At 36.4% G+C, this 21,807-nt stretch overlaps 1 protein-coding gene across 4 annotated transcripts in view; it reads right to left on the bottom strand.

Annotated features, from left to right (window-relative positions):
• Positions 1–7,580: 7,580 nt before the first annotated feature.
• The window catches only part of PKIB (cAMP-dependent protein kinase inhibitor beta), a 120,895-nt gene continuing 106,668 nt past the window's right edge, over positions 7,581–21,807 (bottom strand). For 3 of the 4 annotated variants that reach the window (XM_072643186.1, XM_072643189.1, XM_072643188.1), the window contains 2 exons: positions 14,935–15,107; positions 7,581–8,699 (listed from right to left, as the gene is read on the bottom strand). In XM_072643186.1, coding sequence (XP_072499287.1) covers positions 8,617–8,699; positions 14,935–15,082 — 231 coding nt within the window. In that variant the 5' untranslated portion in view covers positions 15,083–15,107 and the 3' untranslated portion in view covers positions 7,581–8,616. Of the gene's footprint in view, positions 8,700–14,934; positions 15,108–15,213; positions 15,417–21,807 lie in introns of those variants that run through there. The other variant, XM_072643187.1, reaches the window with a different exon arrangement.

Genomic DNA, 21,807 nt, shown 5'->3' with positions numbered 1-21,807 from the left:
ATTTGTATACCCTTTAATGCAGAGTAACCAAAAACGTAATCCTAGGTGAGCAGCGATGAGATAAACCAAAAAATATTTTCTTTTAACTTATCTCTCTGTGCGCATACATGTCTGTCAGATTCTCTGTTGGTGGTTTGAATATTCCAATAAGCCCTGTAGTTACTTTTAGGTGCATGTGGCTATACCTCCAGTATAAATAACACAAATGGACAGATGGCATAAATGTGGAGAAACTACTTATAACTTTTTTTTTAATCTACTTAGAGGTTATGTTCTGGTGTAAACTTGCATTTGTCTTGGAGAAGATGCAGGAATGAAGTTTCTGCAGTACACACACACACACACAGACACACAGACACACACACACACATACACACTTCATGTAGAAAGATAGCATCACACCTCTGTGGAGTTACCTGTGCCCTTTGGACAGTCATGGGACTGGAACGGTAGGAAAAATTATGAGTAGGTCACTAGAGAGGAACTGCTACCTTTCTCTTTAGTTTTGGCAGATTCTCCTTTAAACTAGTTGGGAGAGGAAAAGGAGGGTATAAGAAAGCAAAAACTTACCTCCTAAAGTTGAAAGCAGGCAAATAAATATGTCTTTACTAGAGAAAAAAAACTAAGCCTTATGATGATAAACTGAAGACTGAAAACATCATGGCCATGAATTCAAACTGGAATGGCTTTTTTATTAAAAGCAAGTTTATTTCTAATTAATTATACTTCATTATTTTTAACTTAATAGTATTATAATTTTTTCCAATTAGGTGTAATTTCAATATTCACTTTTATAAGATTTTGATTTCCAAATTTTTCTCTCTTCCTCCCCAACTCCTTCCCCAAGAGAGCAAGCAATCTGATGTAGGTTATACAGGTACAGTCATATTAAATATATTTCCACATTAGTCATGCTGTGAAAGAACAAAAGGGAAAAATCACAAGAAAGAAAAAAAAAACGAAAAAGGGAATATAGTATGTTTCAATCTGCATTTAGACTCCACAGTCCTTTCTCTGCATGTGGATAGCATTTTCCATCATGAATCTTTGGGAATTGTCTTGGATCACCGTATTGTTGAGAAGAGCTAAGTTTATCATAGTTGAGCATCCCATAGTGTTACTTTTACTGTGTACAGTGTTCTCCTAGATCTGCTCACTTCATTCAGCATCAGTTCACGTAAGTCTTTTCAGGTTTTTCTAAAATCTACCTGCTCATCATTTCTTACAGAACAATAGTATTCCATTACATTCATATAACACAACTTGTTTAACCATTCCCCAATTGATGAGCATCCATCAATTTCCAATTCTTTGCCACCACAAAAAGAGCTGCTATAATTATTTTTGTACATGTGGGTTCTTTTCTCTTTTTTTATGATCTCTTTGGGATACAGACCCAGCAATGGTATTGTTGGATCAAAAGGTATGCACAGCTTTATACAGCCCTTTGGGCATAGTTCCAAGCTGCTCTCCAGAATGATTGGATCAGTTCATAACTCCAACAATGCATTGGTGTTCCAGTTTTCCCACATCTTCTCTGACATTTATCATTTTCCTTTTCTGACATATTAGCCAATCTTATAGGCTTAAGATGATGCCTCAGAGTTGTTTTAATTTGCATTTCTCTAATCAATAAAGATTTAGAACATTTTTTCATATGACTATAGATAGCTTTAATTTCTTCATCTGAAAAATGTCTGTTCATATCCTTTGACTTTATCAGTTGGGGAATGAATTGTATTCTTATAAATTTGACTCACCTCCCTATATATTTTAGAAATGAGTCATTTTTCAGAAACACTGGCTATAAAAAATTGTTTCCTCTTTCTGCTTTCCTCTTAATCTTGGTTGCATTGACTTTGTTTATGCAAAAACTTTCAATTTAATGCAACCATTTTGCATTTCATAATATCCATTTTGCATTTCATAATATTCTCTACCTCTTGTTTGGTCATAAATTCTTCCCTTCTCCATGGATATGACAGGTAAACTATTTCTTGCTCTCCAATTTGCTTATGGAATCATCCTTTATGTCTAAATCATGTACGCATTTTGACTTTATTTTGGCATATGATATAAGATGCTGATCTATGCTTAGTTTCTGACATACTGTTTTCCAGTTTTCCCACTTTTTGTCAAATAGAGAGTTCTTATCCCAGAATCTAGAGTCTTTGAGTTTATCAAATAGTAGAGTAATATAGTCATTAATTACTGTCTTGTATACCTAGTCTATTCCACCAATCCACCACTCTGTTTCTTAGCTACTACCAAATAGTTTTGATGGTTACCACTTTATAATATAGTTTTAGATCTGGCATGGCTAGGCCACCTTCCTTAGCATTTTTTTCATTAATCCCCCTGATATTATGGATATTTTATTCTTCCAGATGAATTTTATTTTTGATAGCTCAATAAAATAATTTTGATGGTTTGATTGGTATGGCATTGAATAAGTAAATTAATTTAGATAGAATTATTGTTTTAATATATTAGCTCAGTTTACCCATGAGCAACTGATATTTTTGCAGTTGTTCAAATCTGACTGTGTGTGGAAAGTGTTTTGTAATTCTGTTCATTTAGTTCCTGGGTTTGTCTTGGCAGATAGACTACCAAATATTTTGTATTATCTACAGCTATTTTAAATGGAATTTCTCTTTCTATCTCTTGCTGCTGGGATTTGTTGGAAATATATAAAAATGCTGATGATTCATGTAGGATTATTTCATATCCTGCAATGTTGGCTGAGGTTGTTAACTATTTCAAGTAAGCTTTTTGGTTGATTCTCTAGCATTCTCTAAGTATACCATTATATCATCTGCAGAGAGTGATGGTTTTGTTTTCTCATTGCCTACTGTAATTCTTTTAATTTCTTTTGCTTATCTTATTGCTAAAGCTAATATTTCTACTACAATATTGGATAATAATGGTGATAATGGGCATCCTTGTTTCACTCCTGATCTTACTGGGAAAACTTCTAGCTTATCCCCATTATATAGGAGGCTTGATGATGGTTTTTGATAGACACTGCTTATCATTTTAAGAAAAACTCCATTTATTACTATGCTTCTCAGTGTTTATAATAGGAAAGGGTGCTATATTTTGTCAAAAGCTTTTCCTGTATCTATTGAGACATTCAAATAATTTCTGTTAGTTTTGTTATTGATATGGTCAGTTATGCTGGTATGTTTCCTAATATTGAATCAGCCCTGCATTCCTGGTATAAATCTCACCTAATCATAGTGTATTAGCCTCATGATAAAGTACTATAATTTCTTTGCTAATATTGTATTTAAAAATTTTGCATCAATGTTTATTAGTGAAATTGGTTTATAATTTTCTTTCTCTGTTTATATCTGAAAAATAATATAGTAAGACTCCTTCACCTATTTTTCCAAATAGTTTATATAGTATTGTAATTAATTGTTCTTTAAATGTTTGGTAGAATTCACTTGTAAATACACCTGGCCCTCAAGATTTTATAAGAAGTTCATTGATGACTTGTTTGATTTCTTTTTCTAAAATGAGGTTATTTAAGTATTTTATTTCCTCTTTTGTTAATCTGGGCCATTTATACTTTCATAAATATTCATTTCACTAAGATTGTCAGATTTATTGGCCTACAGTTAAGCAAAATAGTTCCTAATTATTGCTTTAATTTCCTCTTCACTGGTGGTGAATTCTTCCTTTTCATTTTTGATACTCGCAATTTGCTTTTCTTCTTTTTTCTTAATCAAACTAACCAAAGGTTTATTTGTTTTTATTGTCTTTAATAATACCAACTTTTAGCTTTATTTATTAGTTCAACAGTTCTCTTACTTTCAATTTTATCAATTTCTCCTTTGATTTCCAGAATTTCTAATTTGTATTTAATTCGGGATTTTTATTTTGTTATTTTTTCTAGCATTTTAGTTGCATGCTCAATTCATTGATCTCCTCTTTCTCTTTTTATTAATTTAAACATTTAGAGATACAACATTTCCCCTAAGTACTGTTTTTTCTGTAGCCATAAATTTTCATATGCTCTTATTATTGTCATTCTCTTTGATGAAATTATTGTTTGTATAATTTGTTGTTTGACCCACTCATTAATTAGGATTAGATTATTTAGTTTCCAATTAATTTTTAATCTATATTTCCATGGTCCTTTATTACACATAATTTTCATTGCATCATGATCTGAGGAGGATGCATTTGGTGTTTCTGTCCTTCTGCATTTGATTATGAGGTTTTTATGCCCTAGTATATGGTCAGTTTTTGTGTAGGTGCTATGTATTGCTGAGAAAAGGTATGTACCTTTCTATCCCCATTCAATTTTCTTCAAATGTCTACCATATCTAACTTTTCCAACATTCTGTTCACCTCTTTTAATTTCTTTCTTAAGGTTAGATTTCTCTAGTTCTGAGAGGGGAAGTTGAGGTCCCCCCCACTATAGTTTTGCTGTCTATTTTTTTCTGAAACTTACTTAATTTCTCCTCTAAGAATGTAGATGCTATACCACTTAGTACACATATATTTAGTATTGTATTGATACTACTTCATTATCTATAGTACTTTTAGCTTTCTGCCTTAGCTCTTTTAATTAGATCTATTTTTGCTTTTGCTTTGTCTGAGATCACAACCACTACCCTTGCTTTTTTGTTTTTAATTCAGTGGAAGCATAATATACTCTGCTGCAGTCTTTCACCTTTACTCTGTGTGTATTTCTCTGCTTCAAATGTGTTTCTTGTAAAAAATATATGGTAGGATTATGGGTTTTAATCCACTCTGCTAACCACTTCCATTTTATGGGAGAGTTCATCCCACCCACATTCACAGTTATGATTATGATGTATTTCCCTCCATCCTATTACACCCCCCCCACTTATACTTTTCTCTCTCCTTTTATCCTGCCCCTCTGCTCACCAGTGTTTTGCTTCTGCCTACCACATCCCTCAATCTGCCCTCCCATCAGCCCCCTCCCATTTCTTTTGCCTTTCCCTTCCTATTTCTGTCCTCCCTTTTATCCATCCCTCTCCATTTCCTTTCCCTTCCTACTTCCCTATAGGGTAAGATAAAATTTCTACATGCATCTGAGTGTGTGTGCTATTTCTTCTTTGAGCCAAAACTGATGAGAGTAAGCTTCAAACAATGCTCACCTACCCCATTCTTTCCCTATACTGTAATAGATCTTTTGTGCCTCTTCATGTGATATAATTTACCCTGCTCTACCTCCCCTTTTCCTCCTCTCACAGCACAATACTTTTTTCATCCCTTAATTTTTTTATATCATCAAAGTCAACTTGTACCCACACCATGCATATATATGCATATATATATATATATATATGCATATATATCCTTTCTAAGTGTCCCAATAAAGATACAGTTCTCAAGGATTACAAGTATCACCTTCCCATATAGGGATGGGGTTTTTTTTTTTCTTTCCTGTTTATCCTCTTATGCTTCTCTTGAATCTTGTATATGAAGATTGAATTATCTGTTCAACTCTGATCTTTTCATCAGGAAAGTTGGAAAGTTCTCTGTTTCATTGAATGTCCACATTTTCCCCTGAAAAAGTATGCTCAGTTTTGCTGGGTAGTTAATTTTTGGCTGTAATACAAGCTCCTTTGCCTTCTGGAATATCATATTCCAAGCCCTCTGATCCTTTAATGAAGAAGCTGCTATGTCTTATGTAATCCTGACTGTGACTCCTTGAGATTAAATTGTTTCTTTCTGGGTGCTTACAGTATTTTCTCCTTGACCTGATAATTCTGGAATTTAATTACAATATTCCTAGGAATTTTCATTTTGGATCCTCTTTCAGAAGGTGATAGGTAGATTCTTTCAATGACTATTTTACCCTCTGATTCTAGGATATTAGGGCAGTTTTCCTTGATAATTTCTTGCAATATGCTGTCCAGATTCCTTTATTAATCATAGTTTTCAGGTAATCCAATTATTCTTATATTATCTCTCTTAAATCTATTTTTCAGACTAGTTGCTTTTTTAATGAGGTATTTTACATTTTTTTCTATTTTTTTTTCATTCTTTTGATATTGTTGGAAAATTCTTGATGTCCCATAGAGTCATTAGCTTCCACTTGCTCAATTCTAATTTTTAAGGAATTATTTTCTTCAGTTAGCTTGTGTACCTCCTTTTCCATTTGGCCAATTCTAATTTTTAAGGAATTGTTTTTTTCGGTGGATTTTTTTTCCATTTGGTCAATTGCATTTTTTAAGGAATTGTTTTCTTCAGTCAGCTTTTGCCCTTCCTTTTCCAGGTTGTTGATTCTCTCTTGTATACCTCTCATTTATTTTCCCAATTTTTCTTCTACCTCTCTTATTTGATTTTTAAAATCCTTTTTGAGCTCTTTCAAGAAAGCCTTTTGGATTTGAGACCAATTCACATTCTCCTTTAAGGTTTCACATGTAAGCATTTTCACATTGTTGTCCTCTTCTGAGTTTCTGTCTTGATCTTCCCTGTCACCACAGTAGCTTTCTATGGTCAGGGCTCTTTTATGTTATTTGCATTTTTAGACTATCTTGTGACTTTTAAAGTTGAGCTCTGCTCCTCAGGCACAAGGGGGCACTCTCCTAAGCTTCTTGTGCAGGGGGCCAGGGACCTAGTCACTAACTTTCTAGTCCATGGCCTCAGGTGCTGGCAGTTTGGCCACTACCCTGGGGTGACCCAGCTTAATTGTGCCTGTTGTGCCCTGGGTTCTGGGGCACGCAATTTGTTTTTTGTAATAGGGCTGGAGACCTCACAGATGGCATGCTGTGCCACTGGCCTGCTGAGTCAAAACTATGGAGCCTTGATTGCTGATTTGTTCTCTGGCTAAGAATCTCCCACTGGCTTACCCAGATACCATCTGCACTGGGCTGTGGTCCCCTTTTACCTAAATGAGACAGACTTTTCATGACATCCCTCCAAGTTACATTAAGCTGGAAAATTGTTTCACTTCATCTTTTTGTAGGTTCTGTTGCTCCAGATTCCATTTAGAGGCATGATTTAATATTGTTTTCAAGGGAAACTGAGGAGAGCTCGGGCAACTTCTTGGCTTTTCTCTTTTCTCACTTATTATATATTTTTTTATTAAGAGTCAAAAGAAAATTATATATCATATTTGAATCTGGGGATCAAAGAACAGTCAGATCAAAACCAGTATTAGACCAAGCAATGAAGGAAAACAACTATTAGTGAAACAGTGAAAAAGGTTAGGTGTTGGTTTCCATAATAAATTACATTTTAGGATTATGTACTTCAAGCTTTATGTTTATGATTAGTGATTTTAATTAAATTTTAGTTAAATCTCTATCTTCATTTTTGAAAGCATAATTGCATGGAAAAGCATGTTAGTACTTCTCCCATAGTCATATTAATAACTTCAGTGTTATGACTTTCCATTGCTTACCATTCTTAAATATTCCAATGAAATGGCTCCAACCAAAATCCTACTACTGTCATAATGTCAGTTTAGCTTAATTCCAGGCAAAACACTTAGAAAGAAATAAATGGTCCCATGAGTCCCATGAGTACCAGGAGTATCAAATGTGTATGCCCTGGGATATCAAAGAGACATAGAAAATACAGAACTAGACAAAGGAGTTACAATTATTTTAATTTGCATGTTCCAATGAAATGAGTCATTGCTTACAAATTTTGACTTTCAAGGGATACATGAAAAAAAACCTAGAAACAGTGCACAGAATAATATTAAGCAGAAAATGATGTAAAATAGAATTCAGAGATAAGCAAATTGTTGAAATGTTTACAACTTTTCAAAACATTTTCACAGTTAAAGAAGAAAATTTGGTACATTCTTGGGGGAAATTTTTCTGTCTTGTAAATTTATGCTTTCTTCCTCCCATTCTTTTTATATAGCTCTCTCTTTGGGGTGAAAAGAGGGAGGGCAGGCTTTTAACCATTGGTTTCATTGATATAGAGAAACTCCTGGTGTGGAAACTACCTTAACCAGTGCTTTTGGAAAACTCATCTATAATCTGAGAGAGTTGCCTGGTGGTACTGAGAGGTTAAATAATTTTACCAAGGTCTCATAGTCAGTGCATTGCAGAGGCAGAATAGAACCTAAGTCATGCTAACTCCCAGGCTGGTGAGATCTCTAGCCATTATGCCATGCCATCAGAGAGAGGTATAGGGTGTTAAATTGTTGATGTTTGGATAGTGTTTCCAGAGATGGGATTCCATATACAGTGGTCCTAATAACCTGATAACCTGTCTCCCTTTCCACTCCATGCTCATTCACTGTTTTCTTGCTTCAATAAAAAATTAAATAAAAAAGAAATTAGTCATTTTAGCACAATTTTTTCATTATTTTAGAACATCAAAGTCAATTTAATTGGGTACATCTCAGGGATCATACCTAATGACAGATGTTAAAAACTTCATATTCTCCCCCCTGCAAATTGAAGATCACTTGCTTTTTAAATGACCTACAGTAGAAATTGGTGCAGAAAACTAAGTAAGTAAATTCACATCAAAGTTTTCCAAACATAGATATGTTGCACAGACCTGTAGCTGTCACTATAGTTACTACCAGATCATGGGATTTAGGAAAAGCAGAACCATAAGGCCATTAGTATCTCCTTCTGCATACATAAATCTAGCATTTCCTAGTGTTTACGAGCTTCCTTTTGTCATCTCTGGCTTCTTTTCCACATTGTTATTGCCCGGTCGCGTTTCTTCACTGTTTGTTGGATCATCTGAAAGAAAAAATATACATATAACAGATCATTCCCTCATCTCTCTAATTAGTAGCTCTTGATCAGATGCGTTTAACTATTTCCTGTTCAATAGATACAAATATGTAGTCTCTTTAGTTTCCCTCAGTATTTCCCTACTGGTTGTTTTTTTTTTTCTTTTCCTCTTTTCTACTGAACTATAATAAATTGTATTTTCATGAACATGAAGAAACCACATGAAAAAGAGTAAGCCATTAAACTTATGGAATCTACTCCACAAGATAGATTCTGAGTATAAGTGGTCAACAGTGCCTTTGCAGACTAATGTTCTACCGCTATATCAGCATTTAAGTGAGAATATTTTTCTTTTTTCAGTGCAAAAATCTAGAAACCAATGGGTAACAGATTCATAATAGCTAGAATCTGGCAGTGACAACTTAGCAGAGCCATTACTAGGATTTGGAAACTAGGGCTTTGCACCAGGGTGATGAATTTAGAGGGTGTGAATGGCACTTGCAATCTTTACAACGTATAAAAAAACAGTTTAGCATCTAGTCAGCATCTTCCTCCATCTTCTCAAAACCTGCCCCTGCCTAACTCAAGTGAGTTGCTGTCTCCTATCTGCCCCACCTCTACTTCACCACACCGACATGGGGAAGCCTACTGAGTCTCTCAGTCACACAACTTTGCTAATTATAGCTCTGTAGCCTAGCAAAAAAAAAAAACTGCACCTAAAAATCTGAATCTAAATTCTGAGTCTCTTCATACTGTCTTAAGTCAGAATTCATGTTCATAATCTAGGATATTGTTTTAGTCTTCCCTTTGGTGAATTAAAATGGGGCACAATAAAGGTCTATAAACATAAGCTTTACTGGCCTGTCTGACTCCTTTGGAAAAAAACCCTCAAACTACAGAAATGGTCTGGCATACTACAGTGCCACACAATGGCATTGTCACCTGCATGTAGGATGCTATGCCTCTTTTAATGCAGCTTGGTATAGGACGCACATTTTTGGCTTACTACATTGTTGATTGTTTTTCATTGATTTATAAAGGGTCCCAGAGAGATCTTTTGCTGTTGATTAACTAAAGTCAGCATTGCCATGCCAACGTTGAGGTAAAAGGGCGTCTTCTCTGCTACATTATGGCCCTTAAGCTGAAGCTGCTTACTTTGATTACAGTGCATTCTTTATAAATCTCTTGTCAATTATTGCTATTGCTTTCTGTCACTGTACATACTTCTTTGATTCTCAATATTCATTTCTCTACTCTTGCCACATGAAAGTCTTCCTTGACATCGCTCTCTTTCACTTCTGATTTAATTATACTTTCTTGTATGTCTATCTCATTTTTCTCATACTAAATAATAGCTAGTATTTCCGTATTATTTTAAGATTTGCAAAGTTCTTTACATATTGTATCTCATTGCGTCCTCACCACAGCCCTGGGAGGTAGGGGCTATTATTATTACTACCATTTTACAGATGAGGAAACTGAGGCTGAGATAAGTAACTTGTCCAGGGTCACACAGATGGTAAATGTCTGAGGCCAGATTCTAACTTGCTTCTTTAGACCTACTTTTATTGAAATACGGTTAATAGAATAGTTTTAAGTAAAATCACAGATGCCATGTACTGCCCTAGGTACCTGGAGGTTGAGCCCTGAGATGCCTTAGCATCTCTTGAGGAGGAAGTCTTAAACTACTCCGAGTGCTTAGAAATTGAGGCTTTGAGTGGATATGAAATTACTTCAGAGCTACTTTCTCTATGTCCTCTGGCTCCTAAAGAGCAGAAATGTTTGTAATTCTGAGACCCCCCACTGAGAAGGAATGATGAAATGATTAGGTTTGGGGGGTTGGTTTTCAGTTCTGAGAGCCTCACAGGAAAATGTTAGGGCAGAAAGCACACCCAGAAGCTGATTTTTTTTTTTTTTATACAGCTCAATCACTTATGTCTTGATCCCTGATCCTCTGAAAGTGAACACCCCTTTCTACTCCCTTCTGATCCTGTGATATCTTCTACCCACTCCCAGTATCTGTGGAATACTAATAGTTCAGCATCTGTCTACTGAGCAGGCTACCTAGAACTTGGAGGCTTTTCAGGGGAAGTTATATTGTTCCAGATACCTGAAGGCTAAGTCCTGAGATAGGTGAGATAGGTTTTTGGTCACAGTTTTCTGTTTTAACTTCTCTTTATCCAGGAGGCCTTCTGCAGTACTGGGTACCTAGACATTGAAATCTAAAACAGATCTGACATCTCTTGGAATCTGCTCCTCATCAGCTAATACTTGCTAATATCAACCTACCCAGCTCCCTGATCTTCAATACTCAGGCACTAGACCAAAATTTTAGCCTCTTTTTTGAATATCCATTTATAATATCTTCCAGACTGACCCTTTCCCATACCTGGCATGGGGAGTAGTAATCATGAACACCACCACTGGATTTTAGGGATTCTTTGTCCTCTCACTTTACTTTGTTTTGTAGATGAGAACAATGGAAGCCTAGAGAACTGAAGTAATTTTCCCAAGTCCACACAGCTAATGATGGCAGAATTAAAACTATTCCTGAGATACACTCTACTTAATCCTAGCCAGAATTGGTCCATCCTAAGATCTATCCTCTCTCCCCATAGTTGTGATTCTTTGTTTCCCTTCTTTGTCCAATCCCTTAATTTTATTATTAATTATTTTTCAATTAAATTTAAATTAAATTTCAATTTTCCAATTTCCAAGTTGATCATTTCTCTTTCTTTTTTACTTATTTGTCCACTTTTCTCCATCTTGTGAATTTCTGCTTTCTCTACTTAGCTAATTATGTTGTTCAAAATCTTTTCTACCTGCTTCTCCCACCCACCACTTCTGAGTTTAACATTCTTTTGGAACATCCTTTTGCCAGAACTTTTCCTTTACTTTGTCCTCATTATTTCTCTCCCATTCCAGTCTGTTCTAATTTTGTTCCTCCATATTTTCTTGTAATGGGCATCTGGGTAGTACAAAGGATGGAAGAATGCTAGTGTCTAAAGTTAAGAAGACTCATCTTCCTGACATTTTCAAATCAGCCACTAGTTATGTGACACTGAGCAAGTCAGTTAATTGTGTTTGCCTCCATTTCCTCATCTGTAAAATGAGGTGGAGAAGGAAATGGCAAATCACTCTACTATCTTTGCCAAGAAAATTGCAGATGGGGTCATGAAGAGCAAAATACAACTGAAAAATGACTTAAACAAATGAATTTTCTTAGATAAATTGCTCTTATTTATGGACAAGATTTATTAAAAAATCTTTGAAACAATATTCATTAATGATATTGGTATAATGTTTTTATTCTTTGCTTTATCTTTTCTTGGTTTAAATATTGGACTTTTTTGTTCTAATTCATGTCCAGGCATTAATACAATATGGTCTGAGTCCCTAGTCAGTATAGAAGGAGACTCTCCTCCCCAGTCCCAGTGCAATCTTCCTTAATGCAAGCCATTAGGTTTTTTGGTTGCTACATCAAACAGTTTCATTATGCATTATGGACAGAGAGGGTATCTGTCATCAGGGGATCAGATTATCTAAGTCTAAAAAGATGCAAACAAGTTGTATCTTAGCTGATTTCATTTTTAGCTGTAACAACTCTTGAAGGTCTTCTACTAAATCATGCAAGGGAGGAGGGAGTATACTGTTGATATAATCACAGATCATGGAAGTACAAGTCACACTTTTGGCTCATGTTAATTTACAATTTACTCACACACTTAGATCTTTTTCAGACAAACTACTTAGTCATGCCTTCCTCCATCCTACATTTAAGAAGTTGATTTTTTTTAACCCTATGAAATTTTATCTTCCTCTTTTTCTTTCCACTCTTTCTTTGTCTTTTAACTTTCATTCTCTCCCTCTTTTCATCCCTCCCATTCCTTCTTCATTCTTCGCACTTCTCTTTTCTTCCCCCTTTCCTCCTCTCTCATTTTTTCTTCTCTTTTCTGCTTCTTCTCCTTCCCTTCCTTCTTTGCTCTCTCTTTAGTCTCTCTCTGTCTCTTTCTCTCTTTCTATGTGTGTGTGTGCGTGTGTGTGTGTGTGTCTGTCTGTCTGTCTGTCTGTCTGTCTCTCTCTGTCTCTGCCTAGGGGATGCTGTTGGAACATTAGGTAGGGGATGCAATATAAGCCAGGTGTATTTGGCACTTGGGTCAAGAAAAGAAGTGCATGTCCTTTTCTGTGTTCCTTACAAGGAACAGATTGACTCTGATTCACCAGTCTCTATTCTGACTGCTCCCAAAAATCATACTACTGGCTCACTTGAAATAATGTAGAGAGTGATTCCAAGGGGTTCAAGCTAAGGTTCTGTGTGCCAAAAGTAGTTGTTAGCCACACTCCTGAATATCCATTTACTTACAATACCTCCAGTCCTGATTTTGTTCTCCCACCCACCCTACTCATACATAAAAGAATATGAATCTTAGAATCACAGAATTAGGAACTGAAAAAAACCTTAAGGATTATCTAATACAAGGGTTCGTTACTTTTTTATGTGTCATAGACCTCTGGGAAAGCTAATGAAGCCCTTCTCAGAGTAATGTTTGTAAATTTATAAAAGATATGGGATTAAAAATAAACCAATGAAATTTAGGTACGGTTGACATATTTTTTTAAAAAATTAGAGATCTCCAGAAATCTGTAGCCACAGACTCCTTGGCAGCCTTAGACCCCAGGTTAAAAATCCCTTATTTAGTATTTTTAAAAAAGCCTCTAATTTTGAAGAAAGGGAAATGCATCAAGAAATGCCTTAGAATTTGCTCCACTATAACTTTGTTTAAAATGGAAATATCTCTTTTGAAATTTTGTTGAAATTATCAGTATATTTATTTTAGAATAGTGAAATTCTTTTGGAAAAAACCTTACAGTTTCATAAAAATGAAAGAGGGATCAGAAATATCTGCATTTTTCCCTTTGATATTTGACAATCCTTTCTTTTCCTACTTTGAGGTTGTTTACAGGTTGATGATGCTTATGCAATGAAACATTTTATCTTTAGCATCTTCATTGAATAATCAATGTCAATCTCTGCAGGTACAGACACAAAGTCTGTATAAACAGAGTCTTTCTAGAAATCATTGTTAATGGGTGACTGTTTGGAGAATTAATTTCAAAACCTCATGTGATCCTAGATTTAGAGAGCAAAAGTCCCCTGGAGATCATCAAATCTAAACCACTCTCCCACCTCACCTTCATCTTTACAGATGACGAAAAAGAGGCCTGGTGACTTTCCCCAGGTCACAGAGCTCACCAGTCAGAGCCAGGCTTACACTTAGATCCCCTGACTGCTAAGTCAGAGTTCCTTCCAGATTACCATTCCTCTTAAAAATCCAGACCCACAAATGTGCTGCTGTTATTGCTCAGTCATTTTCAAATTGTAGCCAACTGTTCACAACCCCATTTGGGGTTTCCATGGCAAAAATACTGGAATGTTGCCCATAGTCACACCACCAGTAAATATCTGAGACCCATTTTGAACTCAGGTCTTCCTGATTCCAGGCCCAGGACTTTACTTACTGCACCACCTACCTGCCCACAAACATACAATTTATGAACATATGCAAGAAGATACAGCCCATTAAAGTGAAAAAAAATAGTATTTTGTTTTGTTTTGTTTTCTGAAGGGAAAATTTTGAATTAAGTCTAGAATAAAACATTTTACCCAGTTTAGATAGAGCACTGGGCTTGGAATCAGGAAAAATCACCTTCCTGAGTTGAAATCTGGCCTTAGATACTTACTAGCTTTATGACCCAGAGCAAGTCAATTAACCCTGCTTGACTCACTTTCCTCATCTGTAAAATGCGCTAGAGAAGAAAATAGCAAACCATTTCAGTATCTCTGCCAAGAACACCCTAAATGGGGTCATGAAGACTTGGAAAATACTGAAAACAATTGAAAAACAATACAAAATGTAATTGTCACATGGTGTAGAGCTGAAAGATATCTTAAAGGTCATCTAGTCCAAACCCAATATTTAACAAATGAGGAAACTGAAGTCCAGAAAGTTTGTCCAAGGCAGAATAGGCAAGTATAGAACCAGGAAGGTTGTCTATGACTTCAAATCCAGTGTACTCTTTCTACTACATAGAGTATACTACACACCATCAAAAAGATAAACTTCTGAGCTACAGAGGAAAGTACCCCAGGTAAATGAAACTAGGTAATCATGGAGGAAATGAGCATCAAAGACAATAAAGCAGGAGATTAGCTTAAGGTCAACAGTATCTTCAGCCTTACCTTGTGACAAACTAAGGTTTTCTAGCTTTTTAGGCAGTTCTGATGATCCGGGACTACCAGGAGAACCCCGGATGTCCGGTATGGCATTCCGACGGCCTGTCCTTCCTGAAGATGAAAAATCTGTGACCACAGGCTGTACATCAGTCATTTCTGATACCTTTCCTCAGCAACATCTGCAAATAGAATACCCAAGTAAGGTAGAGAATAGCTCAATTAAAAAAAAGTTAAAGGTCTAGCAAATCCTAGTTCAATAAAAGAAATATTGGAAAAACAACCTACCAAGGGCTGCTGAGTTCTAGCATTATGATACTAACACATCCTTCTCATGTGTGCCTAGCATTTGATTCCCTTCGTTTCTATTTGCACACTGGCTGACAATCCTGACAGTGGTGGGGACTCCTCAGTAGTGTTCACTAAAGTTCTCTAAATAGAATCTGCCTCACACCTCCTATGAACCACTTCCATGCTTTGAGGGGAACAGATCCCTTTCGTTTTGTTCTCCTTTTCTGAAGATTGCTCCACTGGAATGAGAATTGAAAGGGAAATGAAAATGAATTTGTTTGGCTATTCAAAGACCCAGTCTGTCTGCTCATATTTAGTGAAATCCGTGGCCAAAACCCTATCATAATTTGAGAATGTTAGATGAAATATTTTGTACCTAAGTTTTAGCAAAGCCAAGTTAAAATTCTAATTTCCGGTTTTGTTTGTTTTTACTCAGTGAGAGTTGAGTGTTTTATTTAAATCTGTTCTACAAACAGTGATGTCAAGATGAAGGCACACAATTTGTGTTTTTCTCTAAATACCTTTAACAACTATTTCCCTTTGTGCTTGCTTCCCTTGGCATTTCTGAATAACCTATCAACTGTCTGTGCCTAAGAAGGAAGTCTAAAGAAATTATCTTTACAATACATGGAGGTCAGCAGAAGATCACTTTTTGCTGATCACTCTCCTTTGCTTTCTGCCAGTTTATTCTTTTAATAAGGCCAGAATCAAAAGCCAGACTATCATCAAAAAATTAAAAATGAAAATGAAAAAAAACCCAAGTATATTCATATCTAAAATTTTGCCAAGCTTTGTCTGATTCCTTCTAGTTCAGCTTTGGACAAAGTCAGCATTGAATATTATATTATCATCATGCTAATTATCAAAATATTAAGAACAAGTCTTTTTAAAATACTTAGGAATAAATGTAATATTATATCCAAGAAAAAGGGTAAGTAAAAAGGTAGTGAAGGTCAAAGGAAAAATGAATTGGGAGGTATACTTTGGAGAGAATCAATAATATGCACATAGCACAAGATGACTTGTTGAAAAGGCTCATCTAGCTCTTGGCATAGTGCCTAGCACAAAGTGGACACTTAATAAAGGCTTGTAGCCTGACTTGACTTATTTAGATAATTGACATCCTTTCCAAAATCTCCTCTCTTCTAGGTTTCTTTGATCCTACTTCTTCTCCCTGTCCTTTCTCCTGGGTCTCCCTATATTGCCTAGCAGGACTTATTGCAAACACCCAGTTGGCATTAGCCCTGCTGAAGTATATAATCTCAGAACTCAAGGGGTCCATGCACCTTAGCTTCCCCCAGTAACGGAACTACAAGTATGCATTACCATACCCAGCTTCTGACTACTCTTGAAGTTCATGATGTTGCCTTTGTTAAATTGATATTTTAAGCATAGTCTTTCTAAAGCAGTTTTATCTTCCTCAATTCATCTTCCTGCTATGTAGGTACTATCTAAGACACTGTCTTCAGCCCTCTTTTCTTCTCTCCATGTAACTGCTTTCTTGGTAATCTGATCTAAAATCATAACCTTAATGATCACTTCTGTGCAAATAGCTCCCAAAACTGTATATATCTCCCCAATCTCTTCCCTGAACTCCATTCAGAAATCTTCAGCTATCTGCTCAACATTTTCACTTAAATAATCCACTGGGACCTCAAAAATTCAACATATTCAAAACAATATATCATCTGCATCCTCGAGGTCACATTTTGTTGATTTCCTGATAAAATGATCTCTCCTTTGACCCAATTTCATTCTACTTTGTATCATGTTTAATTGTATACATATCATCTTGTCTCTGTTAAACTCTGAGCTCCTTAGGGGTACCTTTGTATTTTAGGGGTAGCTTTGTATCTCCAGCATATTACCTTGGACATTGTATGTGATTAAGAAATATTTATCTAATTGCTTAATTTAAATTTTGAAACTTGATATTTGGAAACAAAACTACCATAAAAGTATCTTAGAACTTAATCCTAAAACAAAGGTGTTAATCAGTTAGCACTGAATGAAGGTAGAAAACAAATATTATAGCTTCTTTTGTAGTTAATTCGATATATTACAAACCTAGGACCATTATATTATCACAATCAAGGGCCTTTACTACACATAATGTGTGTGTGTGTATGTGTGTGTGTGTGTGTGTGTGTGTGTGTTTGCAAGAGAAATATTTTTTTTAAAAAAGATTGTTCTCATCCCCAAGGAGTATATAATGAAAAGGTCAGAATGGTGAAAAGACAAAAGTACTTCAGTTAGAAAAATGAAAGACATCTTATTTTAAGATGTGTCTGTTTTTCATTTTACTGTCTTATAAAAGATGATTAAGTCTAATGGTGTCAACCAAAATCGTCACTGATCAGCAGCTTTTCCTCTTTTCTCCTCTGGGGAGCTGACTCATTTCTGCTTTGTCTACTGCCGTGGTTAATTAACTAGTTTGTGTCTTGGACCTTTTAGGCAACTTGATGATGTCAACAGACTCCTTTCTCAAAAAACTGTTTGATGCTTATATTTATAATTAAAGGAAATGCTAATGAAAATAAAGAAAATGCACATGAAAATAAAGATGAACTCCCCCCACCCAAGTTCACGGACTTCCTGAAATCCATCTTTGTGCCACTTGGGTGTCCATGGACCCCAGGTTATAAACTCCTGGTCCATTATGACCTTCTATGACAATTAACAAAGATCCTGCCATTACTACAGGCAAGACAATGTCATTTCACGTCACCTAGGGCACATTTGTGTTTGTGTTTGTTGTAAGTAAATTGATAACAAACTGTTTTACCAAAAAACCCTATATCGTCTTTGCCACCCCAAATACATCCACATATGCTGGTCACTGGAGCAGCAGAAATATTACAAACGCAAAATCATCACAACCAGTTTGGAAAAGCAGAATGGTCCATTGGAAGCATATGACAAATTTCTCTGGTCAGTTCACAGGATAAAAATAGCCAACATCCTATATAAAGTCATCATCTAACTGTACTTTCTTGTTCACTCTCCCTAGTCCCTCCACCTTCTTTGCCTGTTTGTTCACCTTCCCTATCTATCACAGCATTCACCTTTGAAGAATGTCAAGACTCCCAAAGAGTCTTTTGACTTTTAATATTATCTCTTTTGGAAGTCTGGCAACTTACAATTCTTTCCCTACAAAGCCAAGGTAAAAGGAATAACCTTTCTGAAACCACTACCAAGTTTTCATTAAACTGAGAATGAGTTGTACGCCCACTAAGACAACCTTTTGAAGCAATGAGTCAAGAAAATCTGATCATTTATTTAAAGAAACAAAGGGGAAAAATCCAAATATGTTTTTTGGAAAATTGATGTCATGGTTATCACCACCACCCCAGATGAAAAGGTATTTCTTTAATTGGGGTAGGAGGCTAGGAGGAGATGTTGGGGAAGAATTTCAGGCTAATTGCATATTAAATGTCAAGTTTGTCTCTCACAACCACAGTATCAAAAGCTAGATGAATGAATGACTTAGGGCAGAATTCTTAATTATCCCCTCTGCTTTAAATATTATTTTGAGCTGTGAAGGTTCTTGTTTGGAAGGGCACTGTATACCTCCAGATAATAATACTTAATCCACTGCCAATCTTGTTGCCCAGGTTGCCAGACAAAGGAAAGCAAGGCATACTTCAGCATTCTTAGTAGTTGTTTCTTCCCTTCACAAATCTTGAATACCAATAAAAGGTACCATAATGATATTTTCATTTTATTCTTATCATGACAATCCTCTATCCATGTGTTAAGAAGTCTTCTTAGGGTAAATATAGTTGTCAGTAACACATACATACACACATTTAAAAAGCTTTTATTTACTTAACATCAACCCAAAATGTTGTTATATACATCTGTTCACAAGTTTACTTTTTAAAAAAAAAATTAGTCCTATCCTCTTTTTAAAACAATCTAAACCATGGTACTCATTAGATAAAATGTTAAATATAATTAAGAGAGAAAATCACCTTCAGTTTGAGCAAACATGTGCCCTTATCATTTTACTTCTCAAAGTCCGTAAAATCAACATTGCCAGACCATATTCAGCAGACACACTAAAGCTATTTTCAGCCAAGACAATATCTCCAGAAGGTCAAAATGATATTCAAAATGCAAAGTCACAAACTTATCTTGTGCTTGTCATCTTCTTGATAACAGTCATACAGCAATAATGAGTGGCATTACAGCCACCCATGAAAGGTGCTACTTATCAACTGTGTACTCAATTGATTACCATTGACTAATGTGGATGATGTGCAAGATCTACTATGAGAGACTATATAAACTCCTTAAATTCAGAGATGATCTTTGTTTAACAATGCCTCACATAGCATCTCTCTACATCATAAATTCAATAAATATTTGGTTAAGCAATTTTATTTTTTGTTTTCAGGTTATTGACATCTGAGGAAAAGAGTCTTCTGCTATATATAAAGCACTCATCAGAATCACCAAATTTTGATAAGACCTTTTAGTATCTTAGTATTTTGAGGAGCACAGTGGATAGAGTGCTTGGCCTGGAGACAGGAAGACTCATATTCCTGAGTTCAAATCTAGCCTGAGACACTTACTAGCTGTGTGATCCTGGGCAAGTCAATTAACCTTGTTTGCCTTAGTTTCCTCATCTGTAAAATGAGCTGGAGAAGGAAATGGCAAACCATTTCAGTATCTTTGCCAAGAAGACCCCAAATGGAGCCAGGAAGAGTCAGACACAACTGAGATGACTAAGAACTTAATATGTCCCAAACTCCTTGTGAAAATCCCTGGAGCAATAGCAGACGGAACCATACAGATATCACACTGTCTTCTTTTCACCCCCTCCCTCTACACACACACATATATATATATATATATATATATATATCTCACTCCTCTCCCCTCTAGGACCTTGTGTCATGGATATCTTTTCCTCTCTCATGTTCCATCCTCAGTCTTTACTGCTCTCATGGCTCTTTCCCAACTGTCAGCACACATACGCATATCTCCATGAGTAGAAGGACATTTTGTTTTTATTCTGGAAGCTCTTCAAACTCTCATCTTATAACTTTTCCTCTTTATTGAGCAACTTTCTGGTTAAAGAAATCTACCCTCCTAGGCTGCATGTCCTCACTCACTCTTCAGTCCTAGCCTTGTTAAATTGGGCATCCAACTCTAATGTTCTATTCAAAGAGCTCTCCTCAGAGCAACCCATGGTTCTTTAAATATTCAACCTGATAGCCTTTTCTTAGTCCTTGTCCTCCTTGATCTTTCTGCAGAATTCAGTCCTGATGGACACTCTCTTTTATTGTCATCTGTGTCACTTCTTTCAACTGATTGTCTTCCTACCCATATGCCAGCTGTTTTTGGCTTTCCTTCTCCAGATTATCCTCCTCCTGCTTCCTCTAAGGGTGAACCCCCCCCCCCCAAAGTGGGTACTCAGCCTTGTCCTTTTCCCTCCCTTTCTCTCCCTTCTCTTTGTTCCCCTTCTCTCCCCTCCTTTCTCCTCTCCTCTCTTCTCCCCTTCCCTTGCCCTCTCTTCTGCTCTCCTCTCCTTCTCTCTTCTTTCTTTCCTCTGCTATCATTTTAAATATTGATAATCTGATTAAATCCAATGGCATCACCTCCCAGCTGCTAAAACCATTCCTTCCCAAATTATTTTATATCTACTTTGAATATGCTTTGTATTTTATTTCCTTGCACATATTATATCCCCTGATAGAATGTAAGCTCCTTGAGGGAAGTGACTTTTTTTTGTCTTTGAATGCCTGGTATGGAGAAACGAGGCTGGTGACCTTGCCCAGCCTTCCCTCACTCAAAACAAAGTCATAAGTCATGTCATCATTTCTCTGATAGCATGGTCTTCTTCTTCAACGAAGGATGAACACAACAACCTGTGAGCAGATGTAGCTGCCTGAATGGGGACCCAGCTACCTGGGAAGCTCAACTCCTCCTCTCCTGTCTGTCTCCCTCTCCCCTTCCTTCTCCTCTCCAAAGGAAGGTAAATTTGGATGACCAGAAGATGCCCAGTTGACTTGAGTTTTACTCCTCCCCTTCCTTCTGCTCCCCTCTCTTCTCCTCTCCTCTCCTCTCTTCTCTTCTTCCTTCCTTTCCTCTCCTCTCCTCTCCCAAAATCTTCAATCTACTATACTCTGAAGCTCAGACAACACTGGGCCCCTGCCTAAGAGCTCTTTTCTGGACCCTCCTGGCTTAAGAGTGATTATCAATAGTAACTGTTGCTGTTTCCCTCCCAGCCTGTTATCTTTCCTTTTCTTTGCCTCATTAAAGGCCCATGTCCTGGCTACTTCTTAAACAGGCCGATTCAACAAATGGGCTTTACCTCACCCTAAGTATGTACCTGCATAGACCTTGGTGTAAAGGGTCCAAGGTCTTCCAGTGCATCCTGGGCCATTACCAATCATCCTGATGAATATCTCATCACTGGACCCAGATGGTTCTGGAGGAGAAGTGAGGCTGGTGACCTGCACAGCCCTCCCTCACTCAAAACAAAGTCAAGTGCAAGTCATGTCATTATTTCTCTCCTGGCACAGTCCTCTTTAGCAACAAAGGGACACAACCTAGCATAGTGCTTAGCACATAGTAGGTACT

This window comes from Notamacropus eugenii, chromosome 2 (assembly GCF_028372415.1).
Source record: "Notamacropus eugenii isolate mMacEug1 chromosome 2, mMacEug1.pri_v2, whole genome shotgun sequence".
In the NCBI taxonomy this organism is placed as follows: Eukaryota; Metazoa; Chordata; class Mammalia; order Diprotodontia; family Macropodidae; genus Notamacropus; species Notamacropus eugenii.
Note: the sequence above shows the minus strand (reverse complement) of the source record. Positions and strands in the feature narration are given on the sequence as shown.